The sequence below is a fragment of the Oryzias melastigma genome, linkage group LG8 (genome assembly GCF_002922805.2).
Source record: "Oryzias melastigma strain HK-1 linkage group LG8, ASM292280v2, whole genome shotgun sequence".
NCBI lineage: Eukaryota > Metazoa > Chordata > Actinopteri > Beloniformes > Adrianichthyidae > Oryzias > Oryzias melastigma.
The window spans coordinates 3,099,683-3,125,802 of record NC_050519.1 but is presented as its reverse complement, the minus strand read 5'-3'; the positions used below and the strand labels follow the sequence as shown (position 1 = coordinate 3,125,802).

At 40.4% G+C, this 26,120-nt stretch overlaps 1 protein-coding gene and 1 long non-coding RNA gene across 5 annotated transcripts in view; one reads left to right on the top strand and one right to left on the bottom strand.

Moving 5' to 3' along the window:
• Positions 1-6,653, top strand: part of si:ch211-51c14.1 (protein kinase C and casein kinase II substrate protein 3) — a 29,864-nt gene extending 23,211 nt beyond the window's left edge. For both annotated transcript variants that reach the window (XM_024272992.2, XM_024272994.2), the window contains exons 5-10: positions 1,115-1,270; positions 1,395-1,570; positions 3,033-3,153; positions 3,234-3,307; positions 4,247-4,326; positions 5,795-6,653. In XM_024272992.2, the coding sequence (XP_024128760.1) occupies positions 1,115-1,270; positions 1,395-1,570; positions 3,033-3,153; positions 3,234-3,307; positions 4,247-4,326; positions 5,795-5,904 (717 nt within the window). In that variant the 3' untranslated portion in view covers positions 5,905-6,653. The remainder of the gene's footprint in view (positions 1-1,114; positions 1,271-1,394; positions 1,571-3,032; positions 3,154-3,233; positions 3,308-4,246; positions 4,327-5,794) is intronic.
• Positions 3,118-26,120, bottom strand: part of LOC112146925 — an 83,161-nt gene continuing 60,158 nt past the window's right edge. For all 3 annotated transcript variants that reach the window (XR_004948298.1, XR_004948299.1, XR_002919344.2), the window contains one exon: positions 3,118-3,243. This is a non-coding gene — a long non-coding RNA (uncharacterized LOC112146925). The remainder of the gene's footprint in view (positions 3,244-26,120) is intronic.

Sequence of the window (26,120 nt, the reverse complement as noted above, 5' to 3'; positions counted from 1 at the left end):
ATACACACATATATATATATATATATATATATATATATATATATATATATATATGTGTGTGTGTATATTCTATGTATATATACATTATATATATAACATATATAATATATTTAATTACTATGCCAAAGCTTACATTATACACACACACATATATATACATATATATATATAATATTTATATATATATACACACACTTTATAATATATATATATATATATGTGTGTGTGTTTATTTTACGTATATATACATTATATATATAACATATATAGTTATAAATATAATATAGTTAATTACTATGCCAAAGCTTACATTATACACACACATATATATGTAATATATATATATATATATATATATATAAGATTTTCAAAGATCATGGTATATATCATGAAACCACTGAAACGCTGGAGACAATGCCATCATCAGGTTTAACCCTTCCGCTTTCCTTGGCTTGTTTACATTAAAAGTGGGGTCATCTGGACCCCACAAGACAGTGCGCTGAACTTTTTTTAAATCATTGATTTTTGAGTTTCACTAATGTCCACGGTAGTCATAAAATCTTGTCCACCTTTGTCCACATTTGTCATGGAAGGAATCACACATCAATATGTGGTTGGAGTCATCTGGACCCCAAAGAGAGCGGAAGGGTTAAAAAGTAAAAACACCACTCAGAAGTTCATCACAATTATCACGGACAGTCACAGGCTAAACTGGTCAGCATTAGTTAGAATAAGACCGGAAGGGAATCGTGCAATACGATTGATAAGACAACTGACCGCTATTAAGTATGAACTGTTTTTTTCTGTACTTTATCTTTAATGATGGAATTGTTTCACTTTTACCTACTGACTTATGGTGGTTTCATACAATTTAATGCAAGTTTGACACGAGTCTTATGGCAAAACAACAAACTATTACAGGAAAATCTGAATTTACTCTTCGATCTTTTATTATCCTATTTCTGAAACTGACTCTTGAATTTGAAAAATCTAAACTTTGCTGGTGGTTAAATGACTAATGTATAAAGGGATGTGCAGCGCTGTGGCTTCAAGTTAAGATCAGTTGTTTTCACTGAACACTTGTGCTATTTAAGTGATGTGATTTCACTTTCAGCTGGACAAGGCAAGGAGAGCGTACCACAAGGTGAGCCGAACAGAGCATGCAGCCAGGGAGCGAGAAGCTCACGCTCAGGGAAACCCGGACGTCGCCCTGGACAAGCAGAAGAAGATCAAGGAGGAGAGGGAGCAGGTTCAGCATGAGGCGCAGAAGGTATGAAGGATACATCCATTTATTTATTTATTATATATACAGATATTATTTCTCTTTAATTTTATTTCTACAAAGTTCAAGTGTTTCTATAAACTTCTCAACGTTGTGGTTTTAACGTCTGCAGGTTCGGACCCAATATGAGAAGATTCTGGATGAGGTGAACCGCTATGTCCCCCGCTACATGGAGGAGATGGAGACCATCTTTGACCAGTCCCAGGATGAAGAGCGTAAGAGGATCGTGTTTCTCAAGCAGGCCTTCCTGTCCATCCACAAACACCTGGACATCACAACCAACGAGAGGTCAGTGCTGGTGGTGTCAGATCTCTTCAGTTTATTTGTTGCTTTGTTATGCCTGTTTTTCTAGAACACTTGTCAAGGCCCGGAACCGGCCCTCTGGGTAGTTCTATCCCTCCCTCCAGATCATTTTATTTTATTGTTATTAATGGCCTGATGTTATCTTGGACTCATTTCTAACTTGTGTAATTTTGACAAAATATATTTTTATGGAGAGTAAAATATTGAAAGGTATTTAATGTTGAAGTTGATTTATTCTGGAATAATATTCCTGCCTTTTTATTGTCATAATTATGTTAAAAAGTTGCGGTTTTAAAGTTTAAAAAATTGGCATTCTGCTAGCTTTTTGGACTATTTTTGCATTTACTAAGATTTTTTAGGCTATTTTGGAGTTCAGCTAATATTTAAGCTGCATGCTAGCTGTTTTGGCCAACTGGGGTTTAGCTAATATTTTAGCTACATGCTTGCTGTTTTGGCTAATCTAGGCTTTTAAGTTCTTTAGTCCATTATGGAATTTAGTTAATATTTCAGCTACATGCTAGCTATTTTGGACAATCGGGGTTTAGCTAATAATTTAGCTATATACTTTAGCTACATGCTTGCTGTTTTGGCTAATTTCGGCTTTTTTTTAAACAACTTTTTAGGCTGTTTTAGAGTTTAGCTAATATTTTAGCTACATGCTAGCTTTTTTGGCTAATTTAGGCTTTTTTCAGTTTTTAGGCTGTTTTGGAATTTAGCTGATATTTCAGTTAAATTGTAGCTATTTTGACAAATTGAAGTTTAGCTAATATTTTAGCTACATGTTTGCTGTTTTGGCCAAACCCTTTTTTTAACCAGTTTTTTAGGCTGTTTTGAAGTTAAGCTAATGTTTTAGCTACATGCTAGCTGTTTTGGCTAATTTTGGCTTTTTCCGTTTTTTAGGCTATTTTGGAGTTTAGCTAATATTTTAGCAACTTTCCAGCTGTTTTGACTTATTTGTGCTTTTTTCAGTTTTTTAATGTATTTTGAAATTTTGCTATTCTTTTTAGCTACATGCAAGCTGTTCTTGCTAACCTAAGTTTTTTTTTTGTATGTTTTTGGGTAATTTGGCATTTAGTTAATACTTTAACTGTCTATCAGCTTTAGCATTTTTCAGCTATCAGCTTCATCAATTTTAGCTATCAGCTTCAGGATTTGTAGCCATCAATTTCAGCATCTTCAGCTATCAGCACTAGCATTTATAGCTGACAGCACTAGCATCTTCAGCTGCCAAATTTAGCTTACAGCATTCACACTAGAATTATTGTAGGTAATGCTTTATATCTAGTTCATGATTATGTTTAAAAGTTACGATGTTAGAGTTTTAACAATTTAGTTTTATTGTGTTCAACAAATGTTTATCCTGTTTGGCCCGCGACCTAAGGGTTATGTTGGACCCCCCCCGTTAGTAAGTATTAAATTTTACTTTCCTGCCCTGCTTGTGTCTCAGTGTGAGAGCTGTGTACAGCGACCTGCACAACACGCTGATGTCCATCGACGAGCACGAGGACCTTCGGTGGTGGAAGAACACCTACGGGCCCGGCATGCCCACTGACTGGCCTCACTTCCAGGTATTTGTTCCGAAAAACCGACAGCTCCAACTGTCAGTTTGGTTCTGTCCAACCAGTTTTTTTCTTGAAATGGTTTTCAGGAATGGACACCTGAAATGAAAACCAAAAAAGGGAAGAAAAAAGAAGTGGAAAAGCAAGCAACAATAGAAAGGAGGTAAATAATAAAGCACAGAGAAATCTGAAAGCTTGTTATTGACAGTGTTAGGATTCAAAGGCCATGTCACTCAATGCACGGATGAAAATTGGTCATATGAGAGTCTAAGTGGAGAAAGTGTGAAAAGTTGTGGCCTTTTACATGACATTTTTACAGATGTATCACAAATTAACCACATTTAAACCACGGAAGAAGTACAAATAAACCATGCAAAGAACATGTAATCCCACGCTTCATTGAATTTCTGCACCTTCAGAGCGCTGGGAAGAAATTATTGCATCACTACCATGGACAACACCCACTGCGGGCCCTCCTAAGGGCTGCCTAACCAAAATCTACCTAAAGAAAACAAACAAACAAAGCCGGAAAATAAAGACTGCCAAGGTCCAACCTTAAACTAAAATAACAAAACCCAAAAAGGGAACCAAACAAACCAGCACAACTCAGCAGGTCTTTGAAGCTTTTCTATTAGAATTTGTTTTTAAAAGTGGTAGAGAGAACTGGACAGATTATAGGAGCCTTAGTTTGTTTTGAAGAAAGACTTTCTTTTTCCTTTTTTGCCAAGAGAAAATAAGATGAAATTCAGGCTAAAAGCTCCCTGCCTTTACTGGACAAAAGTGAATTCAGTTATAGAGAGATGAAAATACCCATCAGTCATTTATTTGATCAAATAAACATTTTACTCCCAGATTTGACCTCTAAAGCGATCAATGCTTCTGCAGAAATATGATCCCGTTGAAGAAATTAAATTGTTTTGACAACAGATTTGTCTTCAAATGATTTTTTATTTTCATCTTAAAGGTCATTCACAAAGTCAAAACAGTTGGTTCGTGCATTTGTTTATATAAATATGTCGTTGAATAAAATGCAGCCACATGAATGTCTCCATGATTATATTTTATTGTTTTTTATTGTCTTTTTTTCTGTTTCCTTGTGCAGTGTGATGATTGGAGGAGTGAAAGTAAGAGCTCTGTATGACTATGTGGGCCAAGAGACGGACGAGCTCTCCTTTCAAACAGGTAAATACAAACGTGGTGAGGGTAAAACATGTCAGGTCAAGTTTAGAGAGTGTATACCTCATTCTGGTCTCCTCTCTATTCGTATCCTCCTCGATCTGAGTGCAGCCTTTGATTCCATATCTCACTCCATCCTCCCCTCCGCCGGTATCACCTCCACTCCTATACGTTGTTTACAATACTACTTCTCAGGCTGCACCCAATTCATTAAATTATTCAAATCCCCACCATAATCTGTGTCTTCTGGTGTACCCCAAGGGTCTGTCCTTGGTTCCATCCATCTTTTTCCGATCATCTGGGATCAGGTTGTTAGGGCAGCAGTCTAAGCAAAGATGCTCAGACTTTCCTCGCTTCCTCCACTTCCTCAAGCTCCTCTGGGGTCCCATGTGGTGCTCCCAGACCAGCCGAGAGACGTAGTCCCTTCAGCGTGTCTTGGGTCTTCCTTGAGGCCTCCGCCCAGTGGGACATGCCTGGAATATCTCCCCAGGGAGACACCCAGGAGGCATCCAGACCAGATGTACCTTAGCTACCTCCGCTTTACTCTGAACTCTCTCCGGTTGACCGAGCTTCTAGCCCTATCTCTAAGGGAACGCCCAGCCACCCTTCGGAGGAAGCTCATTTCAGCCGCTTCTAGTCGGGATCTCGTCCTTTCAATCATGACCCAGAGTTCATTGGCCATAGGTGAGTACTGGAACGAAGATCGACTGGTAAATTACGGCGGATGGCACTCCAATCCACCTGTTGATCTTCCTCACTTATGAACAAGACTCCAAGATACTCGTCCACCCAGAGAGGACTACCTTTCTCTGGTCCAGAACCATGACCTCAGACTGAGCCTCACCCCAGCTGCTTCACACTCGGCTGCAAACCGTTCCAATACATGCTGGAGGTCCTGGCTTGATGAAGCCAACAAAGCCTTTGACATGATCCAGAAAGAGGGGTTTTGTTTTGTATGAGGAATTCTGAAGTGACAGACGAAGGTTGGAGTTGTTCAGGACATCTATAAGATGCAGACCATGGTTAGATGTTCTGTTGGTGTGACAGAGGAGCTCAAGGTGGAGGTGGGGGTCCACCGAAGATCAGCTTTGAGCTTGTTTCAATGGTGACGGACAGACGTGGTTTGAGTCCAAAATGGAGAAATATTTCTCCAAAAAGTGTGTCAGACAGTGAAAAGTCACTCAATAAACAGCAAGTTGATGTTAAATTTGATCCTTCAGAGTTCGTTGTCCTCACCTTACAAGCTTTGGGTCATGACTGAAGGAGTGAGGTCCAGGATACAAGCAGCCAAAATGAGGAACCCTTTAATAACAATAAAATAAAATGATCTGGAGGGCCGGATATAACTACCAGGAGGGCCGCATCCGGCCCCCGGGCCTTGACTTTGACATGTGGTTTAAATATTTGGCGTAGTTTATATAAAATTGCCAAAAAGGTAATAATAATGACTTGTACGTTTTCTTTCTCATTCCAGGTGAGGAGTTTTTGAAGATTGAAGATGAGGACGACCAGGGATGGTGTCGAGGGATGAAGGACAGTGGGTGGGAGGGGCTTTATCCAGCCAATTACGTGGAAGAGGTATAGTGGGAATGCCGACTGAACGTTAGGAATTTTCAAAGCACCTGACTCTGTAGAGAGTTTCTGTAGAGATCGACACCAAAGCGTTCAGGCCTGTAACCCTTTTGAAGGACAAATGTTTCAGTATACTCAGCACTTGTGTCAAAGCCATATGTTAACGACGCTTAAGATAAGGAAACCATGCTGGAATGTAACTACAGAATCACAGTTTTCTTTTAGCTTTATTTTTTGTACACAAAGTCGCAAACAGAGTCAAATAAGAAAACCTTAAATAAAAAAAATGTTTCTGTTGTTCAAAGAAATCTGCTTTACATAACTGATACTTTCAGGTAAAAAGTTAATTTTCATTTTATTTAATATTTTTTTCACCATCATTTGAATGAAATAACTTAACTTGAGCTTTTTCATTTTAACAGGTCACTTAATGTGACATTTTTTATTATTATCCTCTGATTCAGTGGATCACAATGATCTTAATGCTTGGATTAGGATCATCTGGATCAGGTCCAAACATGTTGCTGATGTGTTACAGTCAGATGAGACTGATAGTTGATTTGAAGTCTTATCTTTCCAGACAAGATAAGAGTTGGAATGAAAGATGCTGTAAATACCACACCACCAAAGTGAGAAACGTTCCAGGAAAACCTTTTTATAGACTTCTTTAATACTCTGTATGTGCCAAATCTGTTCCTGTTATGTAAACCGAATGAGTTTCCAAACATGTTTTGGGAATAAATTTGAAGCTCAAAAATCAAGTGTTTGAGTCTTGGATGAACAGAAACGGCGAGCAGAGGATGTGTGAGCCGTCATCTCCGACCGGAGTCAGACATGTCCACAGCTGCCGTGTGTCACAGTCATCAAAACAGCCACCGCTCTGTGTCAGGAGAGCTGCGTCCAGGTCAAACGATGCGACGGCGAGTCAGACGACCATGAGCCTGCCCCACGGCGGGGTGATTCAACCAGACGGGAAGCCTGGGATGATCCGACAATGATGTCATGAAAAAAGGAACTTCTTTTTTCAACCTACTCAGAATTTCCCAAAATAATAAAAACTTCCCAACAGTTTTTAGTAAATCATATGTCAGTTTCATCAGCTTTGATTCAGAGCTGGTTTGGCCGGTTTGTTAGCCCCGCCCCAATGAGGTCAAAAGTTTTGAAACTGAAAGTGTAAGATTTGTAACTGAAAAAAAAGTGAAGGAAGGTTTTAAAAAAAAATGTTTTGGAATTGAAATTTTTGTTTTGAAACTTAAAAAAAGAAAAAAAAAAGAGCATTTGAATCTGAAAGTGATTGAGTTTTTTTAGAATTGCCAAATGTTTTGGATAATTTACATTTTTTTTGGTTAAACACCAATATTTTTATTTGGGCTTCAAATAAAATTGGCCTCAATTAAGGTCCATAATTAACTACTTCTAAGACATTAACAAGCATTAGTGATGTGGTTTTAAGCTGTTTATAAATACATTTCTTAGCATTTGTTGGTTTCTTCTAAATGACACACAGTTTAAATAAACTGCTCACGTGTTTTTGTTGTGACTCCTGGATAACTGAGATCTCTATCCCAGATCCGAGTGCATTAAATCCTGGCTATGGTCCCTGGAATCCTGTCAGAGAAAATATTAGGGAGCGCTCAAAGAGAAGAAAGTGGAACCGCTGGATGTTTCCTGGACCACGAGAAGGAGCCGGAGCTTCCTGAAGGAGTCTGGATTCCAGGATGGTGGAGACAGCTGAATATGGCAAGCCAAAGGGGTCAATAATCACCAGGAAAAGCGCTGTAAAAAAACAGCGTATTGATCGATGAAGACATGAAGGAGCAGAAAATCAGATAAAAGACAAATATGTGTATGTAAGCTGAGAGATCTTCTGTCCACATCAACACCAGCAGGAGACCTCAGTAAAAATGACTTTATTTTGAAAATCCTCATGAGAAATGCTGCCTTTCTTCACTCTGGAGGCGCAGTGTAAACCGGGCTTTTGCTTAAATTAAAGTGGAAACTCCTCATTTGCATCCTAATAACCTCATCAAGTTCAATGGTGCACTAAGCTCCTCCAAGTTCTAAATGAACCTCCGTCTGGTATCGATCCCTCAGAGCAGGCCTGACCCCACATGGCCAATCCACGCTTGTTTATGAACCCAAACAACTCCATCAACTACAAACTGTTTCATAAGATCAATATTTGACTTCTTTCTTTCCTTCTTTGCTCAGCAGAGGGCGCTAAAAGATCAGCAGCACAAGCCTGTCTTCAGGATTAAAAAAAAAAAAAAATCCCTATGGGGTGGAGGCATGATGGGAAAATTTCTTTATTTCCTCATATCTCAAGAGGTGACAAGCAGAACTTGAGGTTGCCATGGAGAGCGCTGCTGACACCGGCCAGATTAAGAAGCAGCAGAACTCAATGAGTCATTACAGACGTTCTTGAGGAAATCACACTGATGTGCAAAGGCAAATGAATCTGTGTGCAGAACATGCTCATGCATGAGAGTTCTTCTCGTGCATCCATGAGTTTAACTGTCTGTGTAAGAAGATGCAAGATGGCAGAATTATCTCTCTATTCTGCCGCTAAACTCTCTTGTTTTTTTGGTTCTTCCTGCCTCTGGGACGCTCTTCATCACAGCTGAAGGTCCACAGTGGGGTTCCAGAAATACCATCAACATTGTCCAACCACCTGAAGACCTCCCAAAAACACTTAAGTCACTTGTGTCAAAGTCAAGGCTCGGGGGCCGGATCCGGCCCTCGGGGGAATTCTATCCGGCCCTCCAGATTATTTTATTTTATTGTTATTAATGTCCCAATGTTATCTTGAGCTCATTTCTAACGTATAAATTTGACAAAATATATTTCTATGGAGAGTAAAATATTGAAAGTTATTTAAGGTTTAATTTGATTTATTCTGGAATAATATTTCTGCCTTTTTATTATTCATAATTAAAAAGTTAAGGTTTTCAAGTGTTAAAATTTGGCATTCTGCTAGCTTTATGGACTTTTGCATTTACTAAAATTTGTTGGGCTGTTTTGGAGTTTAGCTAATATTTTAGCTACATGCTAACTGTCATAACTGGGCCTTTGGTTTTGGCTAATTTAGGCTTTTTTCAGTGTTTTTTGTGGCTATTTTGGAGTTTAGCTAATATTTTAGCTACATACTAGTTGTTTTAGCTAGTTTTGGCCTTTTAAAGGTTTTTTTAGGCCGTTTTGGAGTTAGGCTAATATTTGCATGCTCGCTGTTTTGGCTAACTTAGGATCTTTAATATTTTTTTTTTAACTCTTTTCGAGTTAAGCTAATATTTCAGCGACATGCTAACTGTTTTTGGCCTTTGGTTTTGGCTAACTTAGGCTTTTTTGTCTTATAAATCCATTTTGGTGTTTAGCAAATATTTCAGCTACATGCTGTTTAGGCTAATTTTGACCATTTTACTTTTTTTAGACTATTTCAGAGTTTACCTAATATTTCAGCTACATGTTAGGTGTTTTACTAGTTTTGGCATTTTTAAAGTATTTTAGGCTGTTTTGGAGTTAGGCTGATATTTCAGCTACATGATAGCTGTTTAGGCTTTTTTCAGTTTTTTGGGGGCTATTTTTGAGTTTTGCTGATATTTCAGCTACATCCTAGCTGTCTTGGCTTATAAAGTTTTTTTTTTTTTTTTTTTTAGAAGTTTCGCAAATTTTTCAGCTACACGCTAGCTGTTTTGGCTAACCAAAGTTTTATTTTTTTTATTTTTTTAGACTAATTTGACATTTGGCTAATATTTTAGCAGGCTATCAGCTTCAGTGTTTTTAGCTATCAATTTCAGCATCTTCAGCTGCAAAAGGCATCTTACAGCATTCACACTAGCATTACGGCAGGTAATGCTATATATGTAGTTCATTATTAAATTAAAAGTTATGATTTTAAAGTTTTAAGAATGTAGTTTTAGAGTGTTCATTAAATGTTTAACCTGTTGGGCCCGCGATCTAAAGTGTGTTTTGGATTTTGGCCTCTTGTGCGACTGAGTTTGACGTCTCTGACTTAAGCACACAGAGTCTCTGACAATTTGTCTGGAGGATGTGTGGAAAATCTTACTTGACTCTCTGGCTCAACCACACCAGAGCTACTGGAGGAGGTGGGGGGGTTCTCTCCTCAGAGATGGAGGCAAGGAGGCAACAACTGGAATGCTAAAGGTGCAAGTGGAGAGAATGTACAGTTTCAGTCAGGTTTTCATCCAAAAACAGAAGCGTAAGCAATCAAGAAAATGGTTATTCTCGCATTTCAATTAGCCTAATTAAAGCGGGGGAGCGAGATGCATTTGTGTGAGAAGGCAGGAGATTCTCCAAGGGCTTCAGCTGGAACACTGCATCAGCACTCAGAAGGAGAAATTAACCGTTTGCTCCCTCCTGGTCGGATGGAGCACCGTCACTCACCAAAACATTCACCGTACAGAACGGAGCATTTTTCCGTGAGTCCGTCGGCATGGCTTCAGCTAACGGGCTGAGATGCTGGCAGGGAGCGGGTTAACCGAAGGTTCAGCATCCACTCTGACAGGGAGAGCCAGATGGTCATGTAGAGCACTTACAGGGACACGGGCCTACACAGCTCCCTCTGCTGGAGCACACACACACACATACGGGCCCATCTGGAGGCGCACACCCCTCATTTGCATGCACACATGAACTTCCCCTGAAGATAACAGCGTCTGTGCTTCCCAGGTCACTCAACCATCTCCTCAATCCCCCCAACTCTTTCCCCTCCTCCTGCTCTTCCCTCAGTTTCAGTTTGATGGCCAGAGTTAATTAGCTGCTGTCTAATTGCTGCTCATCAGCTCGAGTAACCAAACATGTGAGACGTAACGAACAAGATTTTCTGGCTCCGTGTTTGTACAATTCCCATCCTAAATCCTCCTCATCCTTCTTCTGAAGGTGTTTCACCAGCCTTTGTTTACCTCAGCTCAGGAACATCAGAAAAAGCCGAGAACGAGCGAGTTCAATGCCAAATCAAACATTTTTTGTCTGTTTTTCTCTTCAGCGGAGGAGCTTTTCATCTGCATGTGTGCAACCTGTGCAGACGAACTCCAACACGCCCACTCACCGCCACAACATCTCTGCACAGATCCTCCAATTCAGCAGAAACCCCACAGGCCGGCCTACGGAGTCACACTGGGGACAAATGGAAAAAAAATATTGATGTTTGGCCGAAAACTTTTTGCTATTCTAAAATAAAGTCAATTATTTTTAGCTTCAAATGTTCTTTTTTCAAAACTCAAAATTTGAAAATTTCAAAACTTTTTTTTTTTAACTTTCAACCCTTTTTTGTTTTTGAATCTGAAAATTTAAGTATCAAAACTTTTGGCCCTGTTGTGGCACTTTGGGGCGGAGCTAACACAAAGGACCAATCAAAATCGATGAGGGTGGTAACTTCAGTTCCGGTGCGTTCACTGACTCTAAGAACTGTGATAATTACAGTCAGAAAACGGTTGTTTTGTACGGAAGCCGAAAACTGCCCAACCTACTTTTTTTTTTCTCGCGATAATGAGAAAATGATCCAAAAAAAGCACAGCTGGCTATTTTCAGCTTCAGTAATATTGTCTGTACTATTATAGCCTGAAGTTGTCCCAAGGCGGCACTTTGAACGGGCTAGAACAGTGTTTTTGTACGTGATAAACTGCTTTTTACACCCGTCTTGGAACAACTTCTGACTATGATTTTGCAGACAATACAGCCGTTTTCTGACTGTAATTATCACAGTTCTCTGAGTCAGTGAACACACCGGGACTGAAGTTGCCACTCTCATCAACTTTGATTGGTCCTTCATGTTAGCCCCGCCCCAACACGCCACAACGGGGCCAAAAGTTTTTAAGCTGAAATTTTCTGATTTGAAAATGATAAAAAGCTAATAAAGATTTGAAACAGAAAAAATGTTTTGAAATAGAAATTTTGAGTTTTGAAACTTAAAAACCAGAACATTTGAAGCTTAAAAGCTTAATACCAAAATGTTTTGGACATTTTACATTTTTTGACCAAACATCAACATTTTTTTTAATTTGTTTTATTTGGATTTCAAATAATATTGGCCCCACTTTAGCTCCATATAGAACAGCGTTTCGGACATGCAGTTATAACCCTCATCATTTTTGATTGGTCCTTCGTGTTAGCCCCGCCCCAACTCGTTATCACAGGGAAAAACGTTTTGAAACTAAAATTTTCTGATTTGAAAACAAAAAAAAAAGTGAAAAAAGATTTGAAACTAAAAAAGTGTTTTGAAATTGAAATTTTGAGTTATGAAACCTTAAAAACAGAATAGTTGAAGCTGAAAAGTTTATTTTAGAATAGCAAAAAGTTTTTTTTTTAATTAGTTTTATTTGGTTTTCAAATAAGATTGGACCTGATATGGCTCCATATCGGACGGCGTTTTGGTTAGTACGTGATAAACTGCTTTTTATACCCGGACAACTTCAGACTATGATAATACAGACAATACAGCCATTTTCTGACTGTAATTATCACAGTTCGCTGAGTCACTGAACGCACCGGGACTGAAGTTACCACCCTCACCAACTTTGATTGGTCCTTTGTGTTAGCCCCGCCCCAATGTGCCACAACGGGGCCAAAAGTCTTGTAAACGGAAATTTTCTGATTTGAAAACGAAAAAAAAAGATAATAAAGATTTGAAACTGAAAATAAATCTTTAGTTTTTAGTGTTTAAAACCTTAAACAGAAAATTTGAAGCTGAAAAGTTTAACTTAGAATAGCAAAAAGTTTTGGAAGATTTCACATTTTTTGGCCGAACACCAATATTTTTTGTTTAATTTGGATTTCAAATTATATTGGCCCCACTTTAGCTCCATACTGGCCTCCTTGCTTCTGCCTCTGTTGGCAGACTCTCTCTATATTTGGGTGGCGCCCCTCCCTTGAGCCCAGCATTCTTAGCTCTCCTCCTCCCTATTTAATCTATCTTAGAATAACCTCGGGGGTTTAATTTCTCTCTCAAGGCAAAGTGCTCTGCTGGCATGGCAGCCAAATCCATACACAAGGAGTGCATCAAACTTTAATGTGGGCATCTCAGCAGCAGAGCAGTTTAGTCAAAGTGACGTGAAATATAGACCGAAGCGTGTCGCTGTGGACGAACGGAAAGCTCTGCGGCTGTCCTGCACAGGCTGAGGTGGAACCGACCCTCACAAAACACCATGTTTAACACAAAAACTAATAGATCAACCGTGTGGCTTTCCACCGGAGAACCGCAGCTCCACCAAAAAGACTATGAATTAGAGACAGAAAGCCAGACAAATTATTCTGTCTGAGAATCGCAGAAAAACAACAGCAACAACTTTCAGCATAGCCTGGAGTGAGTCAGAGCTTTTTCTCCCACCAATCAGTCTGACATTTGATGCCCTCAAAAATTCATAACCCAGACAAACCAAGACGAGAAAAATTTTGCAGAAGTCTGCTTCTTTTTCAGAGAAAGTCTGCAAGTCTGGTTTTCATCACTTAAATTAAACCCCAAAAAGAGCTTTTGCAAAGAGAAGGACTTTCAGGTGATTTACAAGTGATCGAAAGCTCGACGGCCAAAGTAAATCCAAGCTAATGCACGCAGTTTAAAGCAGCTTTAATCAATATCTTCCATAATAACAGTGTATCAAGTGAGCAGATGAACACAGTGACGCACAGTCGCAAGCTTGAAGAGAAAAACTCTCACTTTGATTAACCTACATAACCATTGTATCATATTTGATACACATAAATCTTCGACCCTTATCTCATTAGCATGTCCAAAACTTTCCTTATAACCCAATTTATATAACCTGGTCCACTTTTTTTGCTATGCAGTTCATTATTCTTCCACTAGGGGCAGTAGAAGGACTTTTCTTACTCATTTCAAAATGGCTGCTTCCATGAGGTCTCAAAAACACTTTTGGTGGGAAAAAGTTAAGCTAATTTTCAACACTTAAGATTAAGAGTGACTCATCTATTGTTAGTATTTTTTAGATGAATACTTGTTGTATTGAAAAAATGGATGATTAATAATTTATAATACAGTCTCACCAGGTTAAAAATGTGTGGAGCAAATTTTAAACAATGACTAAATAAGGTGCTTTTTATTACTGAAAAATGTTTTTGTGAGCAAAATCTTACCAAGTTACCCTCTGAATAGATTGATATTAAAAAAGTCCAACATTTTATGTCAATTCCTGGATGTAGTGGGTTTATGGGGTTAATATTTGAGTTCTAGTTCAGCATTTAGTCTTTCATTACCGTTAATGGTGGAAAAACAAAAGTAACTAGGAAAGTTGCATTACCTACGATAATGCTAGCGTGAATGTTTTTTGCTGAAAGTAGTAACTGAAAATGCTGAAGCTGTTTGCTAAAAATTGTGACACAATTTACCTTAATTGCTAAAGGGATTTGCTAAGAAGGCAAAAGCTATTTTGAAAATGTTAAATTTCCTAAAAGACTGGAAATATTGTTGAAGAGCAAGAAAAAAAGTCCTGAAGTTTGCTTAAATTTCTGAAAAATTGGTAGTAAAATTGTCTAAAAATCCCTAATACATGCCAATTTTGTAAAAATATTTATTGTGTTGCTTAAGCATTAGCTAAACTCCAAACTAGCCCAAACAACCTCAGTAGATGCCAAATTAGCCAAAAAAGTTAGCTTAAATATTAGCTAAACTCCAAAATAGCCTAAAATTCCTCAGTAAACTAAATTAGTCAAAAGCGTTAGCCTGTTGATAAAATAGAAGCTAAACTCTAAATTAGCCTAAAAAAAAACCTCAGTAGATTCCAAATTAGCCAAAAACCTAGCACATTTCTTAAATACTAGCTAAACTACAATATAACCAAACAATCCTCAGTAAACTAAATTAGTCAAAAACATTAGCCTGTTGCTAAAATTGAAGCTAAATTCCAAATTAGCATAAAAGACCCTCAGTAGATGCCAAATTAGCCAAGATAAAGCTATCAAGTTGCTTAAAAACTAGCTAAACTCCAATATAGCCTAGAATTTCCACAGTAAAAAACATTAGCTTGTTGCTAAAATAGAAGCTAAACTCTAAAATTATCCTAAAAGACCACAGTGGATAAAAAATAGGCAAAAACGTTAGCATGTTGCTAAAATATGAGCTAAAATCTAATTTTTTTTGAAAATTACTATAAAAGATGAAAACATAGTCTATGAATATATTTAAAGGTTTGTTGCTAATCTACTTAAAATTTAAAATGTGAAGACTCTCATTAATTTCCTATGGGGCACATTTTGCTCAATATTTCAAAAAATATAAAGTTTATGAATACCAAAAATACAAGCAGTAATGTCCTGAACGTTTTGATTAGATTGCGGAAATCACTGAAAGTGTGATAGAGTTATTATGTGCCGATAAACGCACAGAAAGGAGCAGGAGAATCACTATAGTGTGAATCTCTACTAAGCATTCACACAATGAGTGTGAAAGTCCTTTTTTAAATCATTTACGGTTAAGTCAAAGTTTCCTGAAGTTCAGATTCTCTTCCACAGAAGTAGAGAAGTCAATGAAATGAACCATAATCGTAGACACAGAAGGCGGGTCAAAATAACCGACACCCTTAAGGTTCAATATTAAAAGGGTTTATTTTAACCACATATTGAAACTGAAGTTGATTTGTTGTGTTTTTCTGCGTCCCTATAGGAATATGTTTACTCAGTGGCGAGTTTCAGACAGGAGAAAGAATCCTGAGGAAATGTTGGGCCGGAAAAGTCAAATCTAAAACTATATTGTTGTAAAAGGAAGAAGTGAGGAGAGTGGGGAAGAACTAGTGAGGAGTTATAGCTGTTATTTTTACATCGATTTATGCTTTAAATGCAAATTAAAGACGGAGCATTTAATCAACTAGTCACAGCATTTCCTGTTTGTGGTATAATGTTGCTGCTTTTAATCTACTGTTTTTTATGCAGCGGTGGGCTTAGCCGTTTGGGAACAATGACATGTTATTGCAATGGTTGTAATAAAAAATCTTTACCTAAAAGGTAAAATGTTGAAGAACTTCCGTACTGGTCCACTTTTAGACAATGTCAAGAACCAAAATATTTTTATAAGAATTTTACAACTGAAATCAAAATTAAATGCTAAAGAAATGTATTTCATTTTATATGACCTATTTTTACTTGGAAAAACATTACATTTATTAAATAGATCCATCCATCTTTATCTGCTCATTCGGGACCGGGTCGCGGGTCAAAACAGGGTTCTCAAGCTCAGTTTACCTTGGGGCCATTGAAGGCAGAGTCTGGGCCGTATGGGGTTCCATTTGTGTCAAAAATATGTTTTTGCATCCATTGTCTATGTCAACTGATCAAGTTTATTGAACATTTGTTCATGTCTATGTACTACTAAGCAATATCTTCTGCGTGTCCTGTGAAACGACAGGAGCTAACGACGCTAGCAACTGTTGCTAAGGACATTCTAAAGACCAGATCCAATGACAATAACAAATTAAAAGGTTTAAGAAACATCACAATTCAAATACCAAGCTATCATCAAAGAAGTGTGGACATGTAGAAGATAGTGCTTAGTAGACATTAAACTTTCATATTGAGGTGGGGGCCCCAAAATATCAACTTGGGGGCCGCCAGTTTGAGAGCCCTGGTCTAAGCAAAGTTGCCCAAATTTTCCTCTCCTCGGCCACTTCCTCCAGCCCCTCTGGGGGGAGCCCAAGATGTTCCCAGACCAGCCAAGAGACGTAGTCTCTCCAGCATATCCTAGGTCTTCCCTGGGGCCTCCGCCCAGTGGGACATGCCCGGAACACCTCTCCAGGGAGGCGTCCAGGAAGTCCAAGATCGATCCACCCATGTTCTTCTGCTCATCCAGGACTGGGTTGTGGGGGCAGCAGTCTAAGCAAAGATGCCCAGACTTCCCTCTCCCCGGCCATTTCCTCCAGCTCCTTTGGGGAGACCCCGAGGCGTTCCCAGCCCAACTTAAAAGACGTAGTCTCTCCAGTGTGTCCTGGATCTCCCCTTATCTTCCCAGTGGGACAATGCCCGGAACACCTCCCCATCGTGGGGTCCAGAGGTATCAGATCAGATGCCAGAGCCACTGGCTCCTCTGGATGCGGAGGAGAAACGGCTCTACTCCGAGCTCCCTCTGGGTGACCGAGCCTCTCACTCAATAGCTGAGGGAATGTACAGATATTCTCTGGAAGAAGCTCATTTCAGCCGCTTGTAGTCGGGATCTTGTTCTTTTGATCATGACCCTGAGTGGGACCAAGATTGATTGAGAGCTTTGCTTTCTGGCTACCGACCGCATAATGACAGACGCTGCCTCAATCCACCTGTTGGTCTCACTCGTGAACAAGACCCCGAGATATTTAAACTCCTCCACCTGACTCCACCCACCCAGAGAGGACAAACTACCTTTCTCCGGTCGAGAACCATGGCCTCAGACTTAGCGTTGCTGACCGTCATCGCAGCCGCTTCACACTCGGTTGCAAACCCCTCCAATATATGCTGGAGGTCTCGGCTCGATGAAGACAACATCATCTACAAAGAACAGAGATGAAATCCTGTGTCCTTAAACCAGATCACAGGGCTGCACCTAGAAATTTATCACCCTTTATCACCAGTTCTGTCCATAAAGAGTATGAACAGAACCAGTGATAAAGGGCAGCCCTGCCAGAGTCCAACATGCACCGGGAACAGGTCTGACAAACCAAGCTCCTGCTCCGGTCATACAGAGACCAGATGGTAAGGCTGAGCACCCTCCACGGGACACCACGAATGCCTTCTCCAAATATTAAATCCATTTGTCAATCCCTCACTTCCTAGTAGGAACAAATTATGTATTTTTGTCTTTTCTCTGATTTGCCTGGTTTTACTAGAGAAGCATAACTTTTTAGTGCTTTAACTTATGCTAATCTAAGTCTTTTATCCCTAGCAACTTGTGTAATTAATTGGTAGATTTTAGAAGCCTTTAAACATCGTAAAATCCTATCCTTGACACATATGAATGGGATTGTTCTTGTTGAAGGCGATGCTAGCTTGGCGCCATTGTCTCACATGCTGTACACATCTCCAAGTCGGCTGGATTTACTGGACGCGAAAAGTTTCAGAAACCTGGAGCTCACGTCCACACAGAAAGTTCTTCTTGGAAAACAAGTCCAACAACTTTGACCCCACTCACTAAAAACTGAAAGCCTATGTCGACGTCACTATTGAGAACTTGAAGCAAAACTCCTGCAAGAGCCTCGGCCACCAGCCGGTCCCACCGAAGGACTTTGAAGTTCTTATCACACATCCTATATTGTCTGTGTTGAAATGGCTGCAGGCAAAGAAAAAGAAAAAAAACTCCCAAAGAGTGAGAACAAGAGACGGAACTGACCTCCTAGATTTTGCTGGAGGGGTTTCTCTGCCAGATGTCACAAGCTCAGAAAAAGAAAGAAAAAAAAAGAAAAGTAGATCATTTTGGTAAAGGGAACAATTAAAATCCCCCGTTGAGAAATTAAAGTGGGTGATTGCATGGGTTGATGGGTGAGTGGGTGTCACGACAAAGAAAATGAAAAGCAGCAGCCGAAGAAGAAGGAGGGAGACAGCCAGGAAAAAAAAAGAAAAAGAGGAAGACAGAGAGAGGTGGGCGATCGCTCCTATGAGAGAGTTGTCATGGCAACAAGTGATCACGATGAGGCTGAGAGTGATCAGGGAAGACTTTTGGAAAGAAATTGACAACGCAAACACAACAAACATAATGACGTGCGCCGTGGAATGCCACGACGGGAGATGGTCATGAGCGCGGACACCAGAGCAAACGTCGATTTTCACAGTTAAGTTTGAAACTTTTTTATTTAACAGACAACCCCATTAACTTACAAACACATCCACTCTCAGAGGATACTAAATCTTTAAAGGCTTTATACATTTAATAGGCCTTCTTTATGGCTGCATCCACAATGAGCTGTAATTATGTTTGCAGTAATATTTTGTCTGCAGAATGCACAGGTCAGTAAGTCAAGTTTATGATGGCGCACACTCTCCACAGAATGGACACTTTTGTTTTGGAAAACAAACGACTGAAACATCTCGTTTGCATCCCTGAATCCAAATGGATGCAGATCATCTCTAATGTTCTACTCGCATCAAGACATGAAGTTACGTTCACACCGTCATCTGCAACACACGTTCTAAACTCTTGAACATTTTTAAAACCAAACACGCATGGCCACTAGGCGTGCATTGCAAGTTAAATTAAGTTAAACTTTGACCAATAAAGGATTCAGATTTGGAAGTGATGCATGGATGGCATCCCTCTTCATTCGTGGAATTGATCTTGGAGGAGAAATAACTAATTGTAGTTTGGTCCCTGCTGGAATTCTAGAATTGTCTGCTTCTTTATCATATTTTTACTTTTTAAAAATGTGTGTTTTTTCTCTTCATGCTTGTATTGCATTTTGTTTCTAATTTTATGTTTGTATAGGGAGACAATTATACCATCAGTCCAGGGACAGCAGATGAAAAATAGCTCTCGAGCTAACTCGAGCTATGCTTTTTAATGTGCAATGTCCTGTCATAGAAATGAACAAATAAATCAGAATTCAGCTGTGAAAGAAAAAGCCTGGAGCAAGGTTCATAAGATTTGCACCACTTTGACATTTCAGAACCAAGTCTCTTCTAAACATGCCACACATGCACTAGTAAAAAGTAGCAGAAGAAGTCCAGAGCATTGATGCTCCTCTCCTTTATTCTTTATCACTTATTTTTCCTTTAGTTCTGAATGACTCTGTTTGGTGCAGTGTGATTCATGTGTTGTTCCTCTATTTCACTTCCCCTGGGGGAGCGGGAGAAATTCCAGGTGACTCGTCTGTGCTCCTGTTCTTAGCAGTGGACCTCGCCTCTGGCTCGTGTTTTCCTTATACAAAATGATGAGGGTATAAGGCAGGGATGCCCAGGTTAGCTTCGTCTGTTTAATTTAGTTTAGTAATCAGCTATTGTTCATATTTTATGACGGATTTTGTGTTTTTGGACACAAGCCTGTTGAGACAACCGTGTTGTGATGTTGGAGTATGTACATAAAACTGAAGTGAACTATATAAGAACTGGACGGAGTGACCCCTCCCCCCTGGTGTTCCAAACAGGAAGTACATCAAATCCCATAGACCTCTATAGAGAAATAAACAGTTATTACTCAGTCTGTTCAATTTGTCAACCAAAGTTTTAGCACATTTTTGATAGTCCTAATTTTTTCACATTATTTTTCTTTATTACAAATTGTTCAAGTTATAATCTGTAAACACGCTGCCAAAGGCTCTATATTACATCATGAAATAGGCGGCAGCCAGAGGCAACAGCAGGCGGAGCTTCAGGAATCAAGTTGTTTTACTTCTGGGTAGGAAAAAACTCAAGAAAAAAAAAATAATATTTCATAAATAATTAGTTCTTTAGTGTTCCAAAGGTAATAGAAGATCATATGGATATAGTTAATTCTGAAAGACTTAAGAATATTATGGTATGGCCCCTTTAAATAAAGGCCCCGTGGTGGTCGCTGTCCATGGAGCTGATACTGTGTGATTTCAATGATCTAATCGTCAAGGTGAAGAAATTTAATGACGCGCGGGATTATCTGATCTTTGCGTGCTTTATTTGTACGCCTTCTGTGGTTTTACCATGGTTCATTTGGGACACATCCATGAATATTTCATGTAAAGACCATGTATGACCAATTTTCTTAAGGTGCATTCACACAGAATGCGATTCTGGCTGCAGAAATGGCAATCTCCAATGTTATTCAATGGTCCGGACGCGCTCTGAGGCGAATTGAAGCCCCGCGGCGCGATGTGAGCGACGAGGCGCGAAATGTAAATACCTGAAGATTGACAGGTCGCTGCGTCGCATCAGCCAATCAGGGACTCAGCTTAGGACACAGGACTTTTCCAGTGACTCTATCAGCGGGTAGAATACTAATCTAGGAGTTTATGTCGTGTCACAGAACACATGCAAATTTGTTGTGCGATTTGCTTTCGGTGTGTATGCATCATTACGTAGAAAATGCACCAAACGTACAAAGCGGTGTGTGACACTTAATAAGCGGCCGCTTCTCTCTATGACCCTCCACGGACCTGCCAACCCAAAAACCTGCCACATTCATACAGATGAACCCCACTGTGCAGGTGCATGCGACTATAAGCCTTCTAGTATTTGCTTTGAAAAGGAGCTGATTGTGTGTTTTTTTTTTGTGGTTTCCTGACATTTTTTCTTTTCCATGTCTATAATGAAAAAAAACCTCTTGTTTTATGACCAAACTGCTATTTTTGTGCCTTTTACTCAACACAGACACATTAAAGTTATGCATTTTATTTATTTTTTACATTAAGGTCTCTTCTTCCTCTTATTACACTACTATAAACAAAGAGGATGTAATGGACACAGACCTTCAGACCAGCCAGATAATCCATCAGACTCTCCAGCAGAGCCCCTCTGCATTGACCCTGCTCAGATGAGGTAATGGGCTCCATTAATTACAGTTAGTCTTGTGCTGATGTCACTTAACACATAGACCTCTGATGAATGTGTAACGCTCAGTTTTTGTGTAACTCATCCTGTTGTCTTTAACAGTAAATCAGGGAAATCTCCTTAAAGGAACCACAGGTGTCGTCTGATCTGAAACCAGATCTGAAACCTAGAATACAGATTTTCTGCCTCACAATCAAAGCTCTGCAATATTTGTGCTCTTTTGTGTTATTACAGTAAAAAATAAACGTCGTCTCTGTGGAATCCTCCTCCCAAAAGTCAGGCGAACCCTTGAGATGATTAATAGCAGAAATAACAGGGCGCCATGTGCAGCGATAACCTCTAGACCGCCGTCTCATCCGGTGACTGTGGCGGCGCCGCATCTGGAAGGCGATGCAGTCATGTGATGCAGTCATGTGGGGGGTTTCGCTTCACACCATTTGAAGCTGAAGGATCATCATGGTGACTAATGCGCATATTCTACCGCTCTCTTTGCGTGTGGGCTGCTCCGTGTGGGAGCTTTTGGTGACTTGGAGTCTCTGAACAGACAGATGTGTGCGCACCCGTGGCTGCTCATGCATGTGACAGCCGGGCTGTGCGTGAGCGTCCCCCTCAGCTGTGTCAATCAGCAGAATCTTTTTGTTTTTTTTGTCTATTGTGGCAGAGCTGGTAAGTGTGTGTGCTTGTGTGATCTGGGATGTCCAGTTCCTCCACACACGGCTGAGTGAGGGCTCATCCATGCAACAAGAGCATTCTGCTACATGATTATTTATGTTCAGCCTGATGAAGTGTAAAGCCAGCTCTCCCTTTGTTAATCTCTACATTTTGATTCTATTTACATCCTAAAATTTGAGCCCAATCCGAATTCTTCCCTTCTCCCTTTCCCCTCATTTAGTCCTCCAAACGGAGAGTTATGAATAAATAGTCAGACGTCACTTTCATTCGATGATGTCACTCTGGGCTGCATGGCGCCCTAGGCAAAAAAATAACTCATATAGTTTAAAATTGCTGGAATTGGGGGTGGGATCAGCTATGAAATCAAGCGCGCTAACTGACTGCGCCATTAGAGTAGGAGGATTTGAGATGTTAAAGGTGTTGGAGGGGAAAGAAAAAACACTAGATCACAAGTTAAAGTGTAACCAAACGGCACAGTTGGAGGCCGACTCCACTCTCAGCCCAGATTTAAAAAATGCTTTAAAAACGGGGCGGGGCTAGGGGAGGCGGGCTGAATGGAGGAGGTGTGGTCTGGATATGTGATTGACAGTGATAGTGAGTTTAGCTTGAGGTAACTAAAGGATGTTTTTATTTATGTATCGATGAACATAAAATAGATTTTAAAAAATCACAAGATTCAAGAAGCAGGCTGCCCCCCATCCCGCAGCGGCTCTTTGTCTACCGGTCAGCCAGCTGTCCAAGGACTGGTAACCTCCACCGCTTTGGGAAACCTCCGCCACTCTCGTCGTAGCAGGTTGACCTCCGCCACTCTGACCAATGCGGGGCAACCTCCCCCGCTCTTGTCGTCGTGGGGCAACCCCCCTCGCTCTTATCATCGTGGGGCAACCTCCCCCACTCTTATCATCGTGGGGCGACCTCCCCCGCTCTTGTCGTGGGGCGACCTCCCCCGCTCCTATAATCGCGGGGCGACCTCTCCCGCTCTTATCATCGTGGGGCAACCTCCCCCGCTCCTATAATCGCGGGGCGACCTCCCCCGCTCTTGTCGACGTGGGGCGACCTCCCCCGCTCTTATCATCGTGGGGCGACCTCCCCTGCTCCTATAATCGCGGGGCAACCTCCCCCGCTCTTATCATCGTGTTTCGACCTCCCCCACTCTTATCATCGTGGGGCGACCTCCCCCGCTCTTGTCGTGGGGCGACCTACCCCGCTCCTATAACCACGGGGCGACCTCTCCCACTCTTATCATCGTGGGGCGACCTCCCCCGCTTCTATTATCATGGGGCAACCTCCCCCACTCCTATAATCGTGGGGCAACCTCCCCCGCTCTTATCATTGTGTTTCGACCTCCCCCACTCCTATCATAGTGGGACGACCTCCGCCACTCTGGGCAACCTCCGCCGCTTTTGTTGTAGCGGGTTGACCTCCGCTGCTCTGACCAATGCGGGGAAACCTCCCCCGCTCTTGTCGTCATGGGGCGACCTCCCCCGCTCCTATCATCGTGGGGCGACCTCCACCGCTCTTCGTGACGCGGAACAACCTCCGCCATTCTGGGCAACACGGGGTGACTTCCGCTGCTATCATCGTCACAGGGTGACCTCCGCCACTCTTGTCATCGCGGGGCGACCTCCGCCTATCTCAGCGACGCGAGGCGAGCTCAAACCGTCGCATGGTGAGCTTTAACCCTCGAACATATTGGGTGTTCAAAGATGGGCGGGACTTTTATACTAGAGCTGCAGAGCATGATGACGTGAAACTTCTGGGACTTACAATAGTTAAACAACCACAAAATTCAACTGTAATACCTCATTTTAACCTGAAGGGGGCAGCACATAGACAGTTTTAGACTACAATTTCAGGAATTAAATTGTAAACAATGTTTCCAACAGACAGCACTTTTAAAGTCCCATGTATGAAGGTCAACAGCCAAAAAAAGTCTATTTAGTGTTTGGTTACCCTTTAAATTCGTCAATTTCCAACAGAATACACCGAGAAGTGAATTTACAAGCTAATCTCTGCTTTGAACCCGTGTTTCCTTCTCTTCCTTTTTTATCCTTAAAGAGCAACCAAACAGGGAAGTTGGAGGCTGACTCCACCCTGCAATTTAGTGATCTCTCCACTAGATTGCACCCTAGGCAGCCGCCTAAGTTGCCTTAGCCAAGTGACCTCCAAATTATGAGGGATTTTAGGGATTTTTTTTTAATAGCTCTCTATTTGGAGGGCAAAATGAAGGGGAAGGGACAAGGGAAGAATTCGGTGTGGGCTGAATAATTTCCCATCTGCTAGCTTTAGCGCACTTTGACTTAAAATGCTCCTTCAAATGGAGAGGAAGGGAGAAGGGAAGAATTCAGATTCACTTTGCTCTTTATTTAACTCCAGTAAAAACTGAAAACTCAGAGCCGTAAATTCATGACACATGTGTGAAGAATGCTCTGCCTGATAGCTGGATTTCCTTTGATCACAGGAGCTTTTATTGTCCGTTTATAACTGCTATATTTCAAGACATCACTTTAAAAAAGGTTTTTCTTTGCTTGTCTCTCATCTGGGCGGCTGAAAATTGCAGAGCAAAGCCGCCTTTAGTCAGTTTTAATCTCGCTTTGTGGGATTTCCTCCCCTCCAGTGCCTCTTGTTCCACTTTTTCTGTGCGTGCATGTCTCTTTTACATGCATGTGCACTAAGAACCTGCATTTGCGAATGGAAGAAAAAAGAGTCTTCTTCAGGTTCTATTAGCTTTTTTTCCCTATTTGTTTGTCTCTCTCCCTTCTGCGCTGCTTCCCTCTTTTGCATGTGTGCCCTTTTCTGTTATGTCTCATCCTCTCTGTGCTCTGCTGTGACAGCTAACAGAGGTCACTGTTTACTCTCATTTATCAGTCAATCGTCATGCGCTGCAGGCTCCCAAACACGTTTTTTTTCCTCCGTCTCCTCTAAACCTTCAGTGTTCCCAGCACAATTACGAGGAAATTAATTCATGAGCCGATAATTCATTCATGTCATTTTCTGGTCGTGTTCCTCCATATTTTTTTTTCTCATTCATTATAAATTGATTGTCTTCATGTTTTTAATCGGTGGAGGCGGCGTGCACAGGAGTGGATGTTAAAAACAAAAACTTTGATTTAGCTATGAAGGGATTTTAGCTAAATTAACAAAATGTAGCCAAAAAGAAAAGCAGATTATCGAGCCGCTTTTCTCTAAAGAATCTCCCCTTCATGTTCCTGGGATCGCTCCTCTTCACGTCTCTCCCTGAGGAGGGATTCTCATACCCCTCAAATCAGTTTGGCTGCAGGACCCATAAACTGTGTTCTGGACTTTTTTTGTTTCATGTCCCCTCCTTCCAGGTGTTTTAGGGCATCTGGAATCGGCCCTTTTGGGGAGGGGTACTGTCAGGACTGTGAACTTTGATTTAGGTTTTTGTCAGCAGAATTTTGGGTCATGTTCTGTTTGAACGGTCCCTCAGTCACACCAGTTTCAGGTCATGATCTTCATATTTGTTAATTGCCCTCAGTGTATTTAAGTGTCTGATTTTCAGTTAGTCCTTGTCAGGTCATCTGATTTGCTTTGTCTTGCCACACCCTTTTTCCGTTCGTTTGTTTGTTTCTCCATGTTTTTTTGGTCATGTTTTGGTTAATTTATTAAATTTCTGCCACCAAGTCTAGTCTCCTACGTTTGGGTCCTCCACCACCATCACTTCCTGACAAATACAGTTTTAATACAATTTTCAATTTCATCAAAATTTTAAATTCAAAATTTTCAAAAGCAAGTTTTCTTATGAGACATATTTTGTTATCATTGTTCAACAAACATTTTTCTCACCCTGGAAAACCCACAGTGTCAAATTTGGCAACTTTTTTTTTTATTGAATTTTGTCCTTTTTTTAATTTTATTTTAATTTTTATTATTGTCTTCAACTTAGAGTGGCAGAGTTAGCCTCCAACAACCCAAAGAGGACAAAACAGGTTTAGAAAATATAATTTTTTATTATTCTACACTTATTGCTACCAGAATAAATAAACAAACAAACTAAAATAAATGCTCAAATTAACATTAAAAGCTTGCTAGAAAATAGTTCTTATGTTCTCAAGGGCTACAAATGAGAAAAACGTGTCAAATACTTTCAGTTTTTG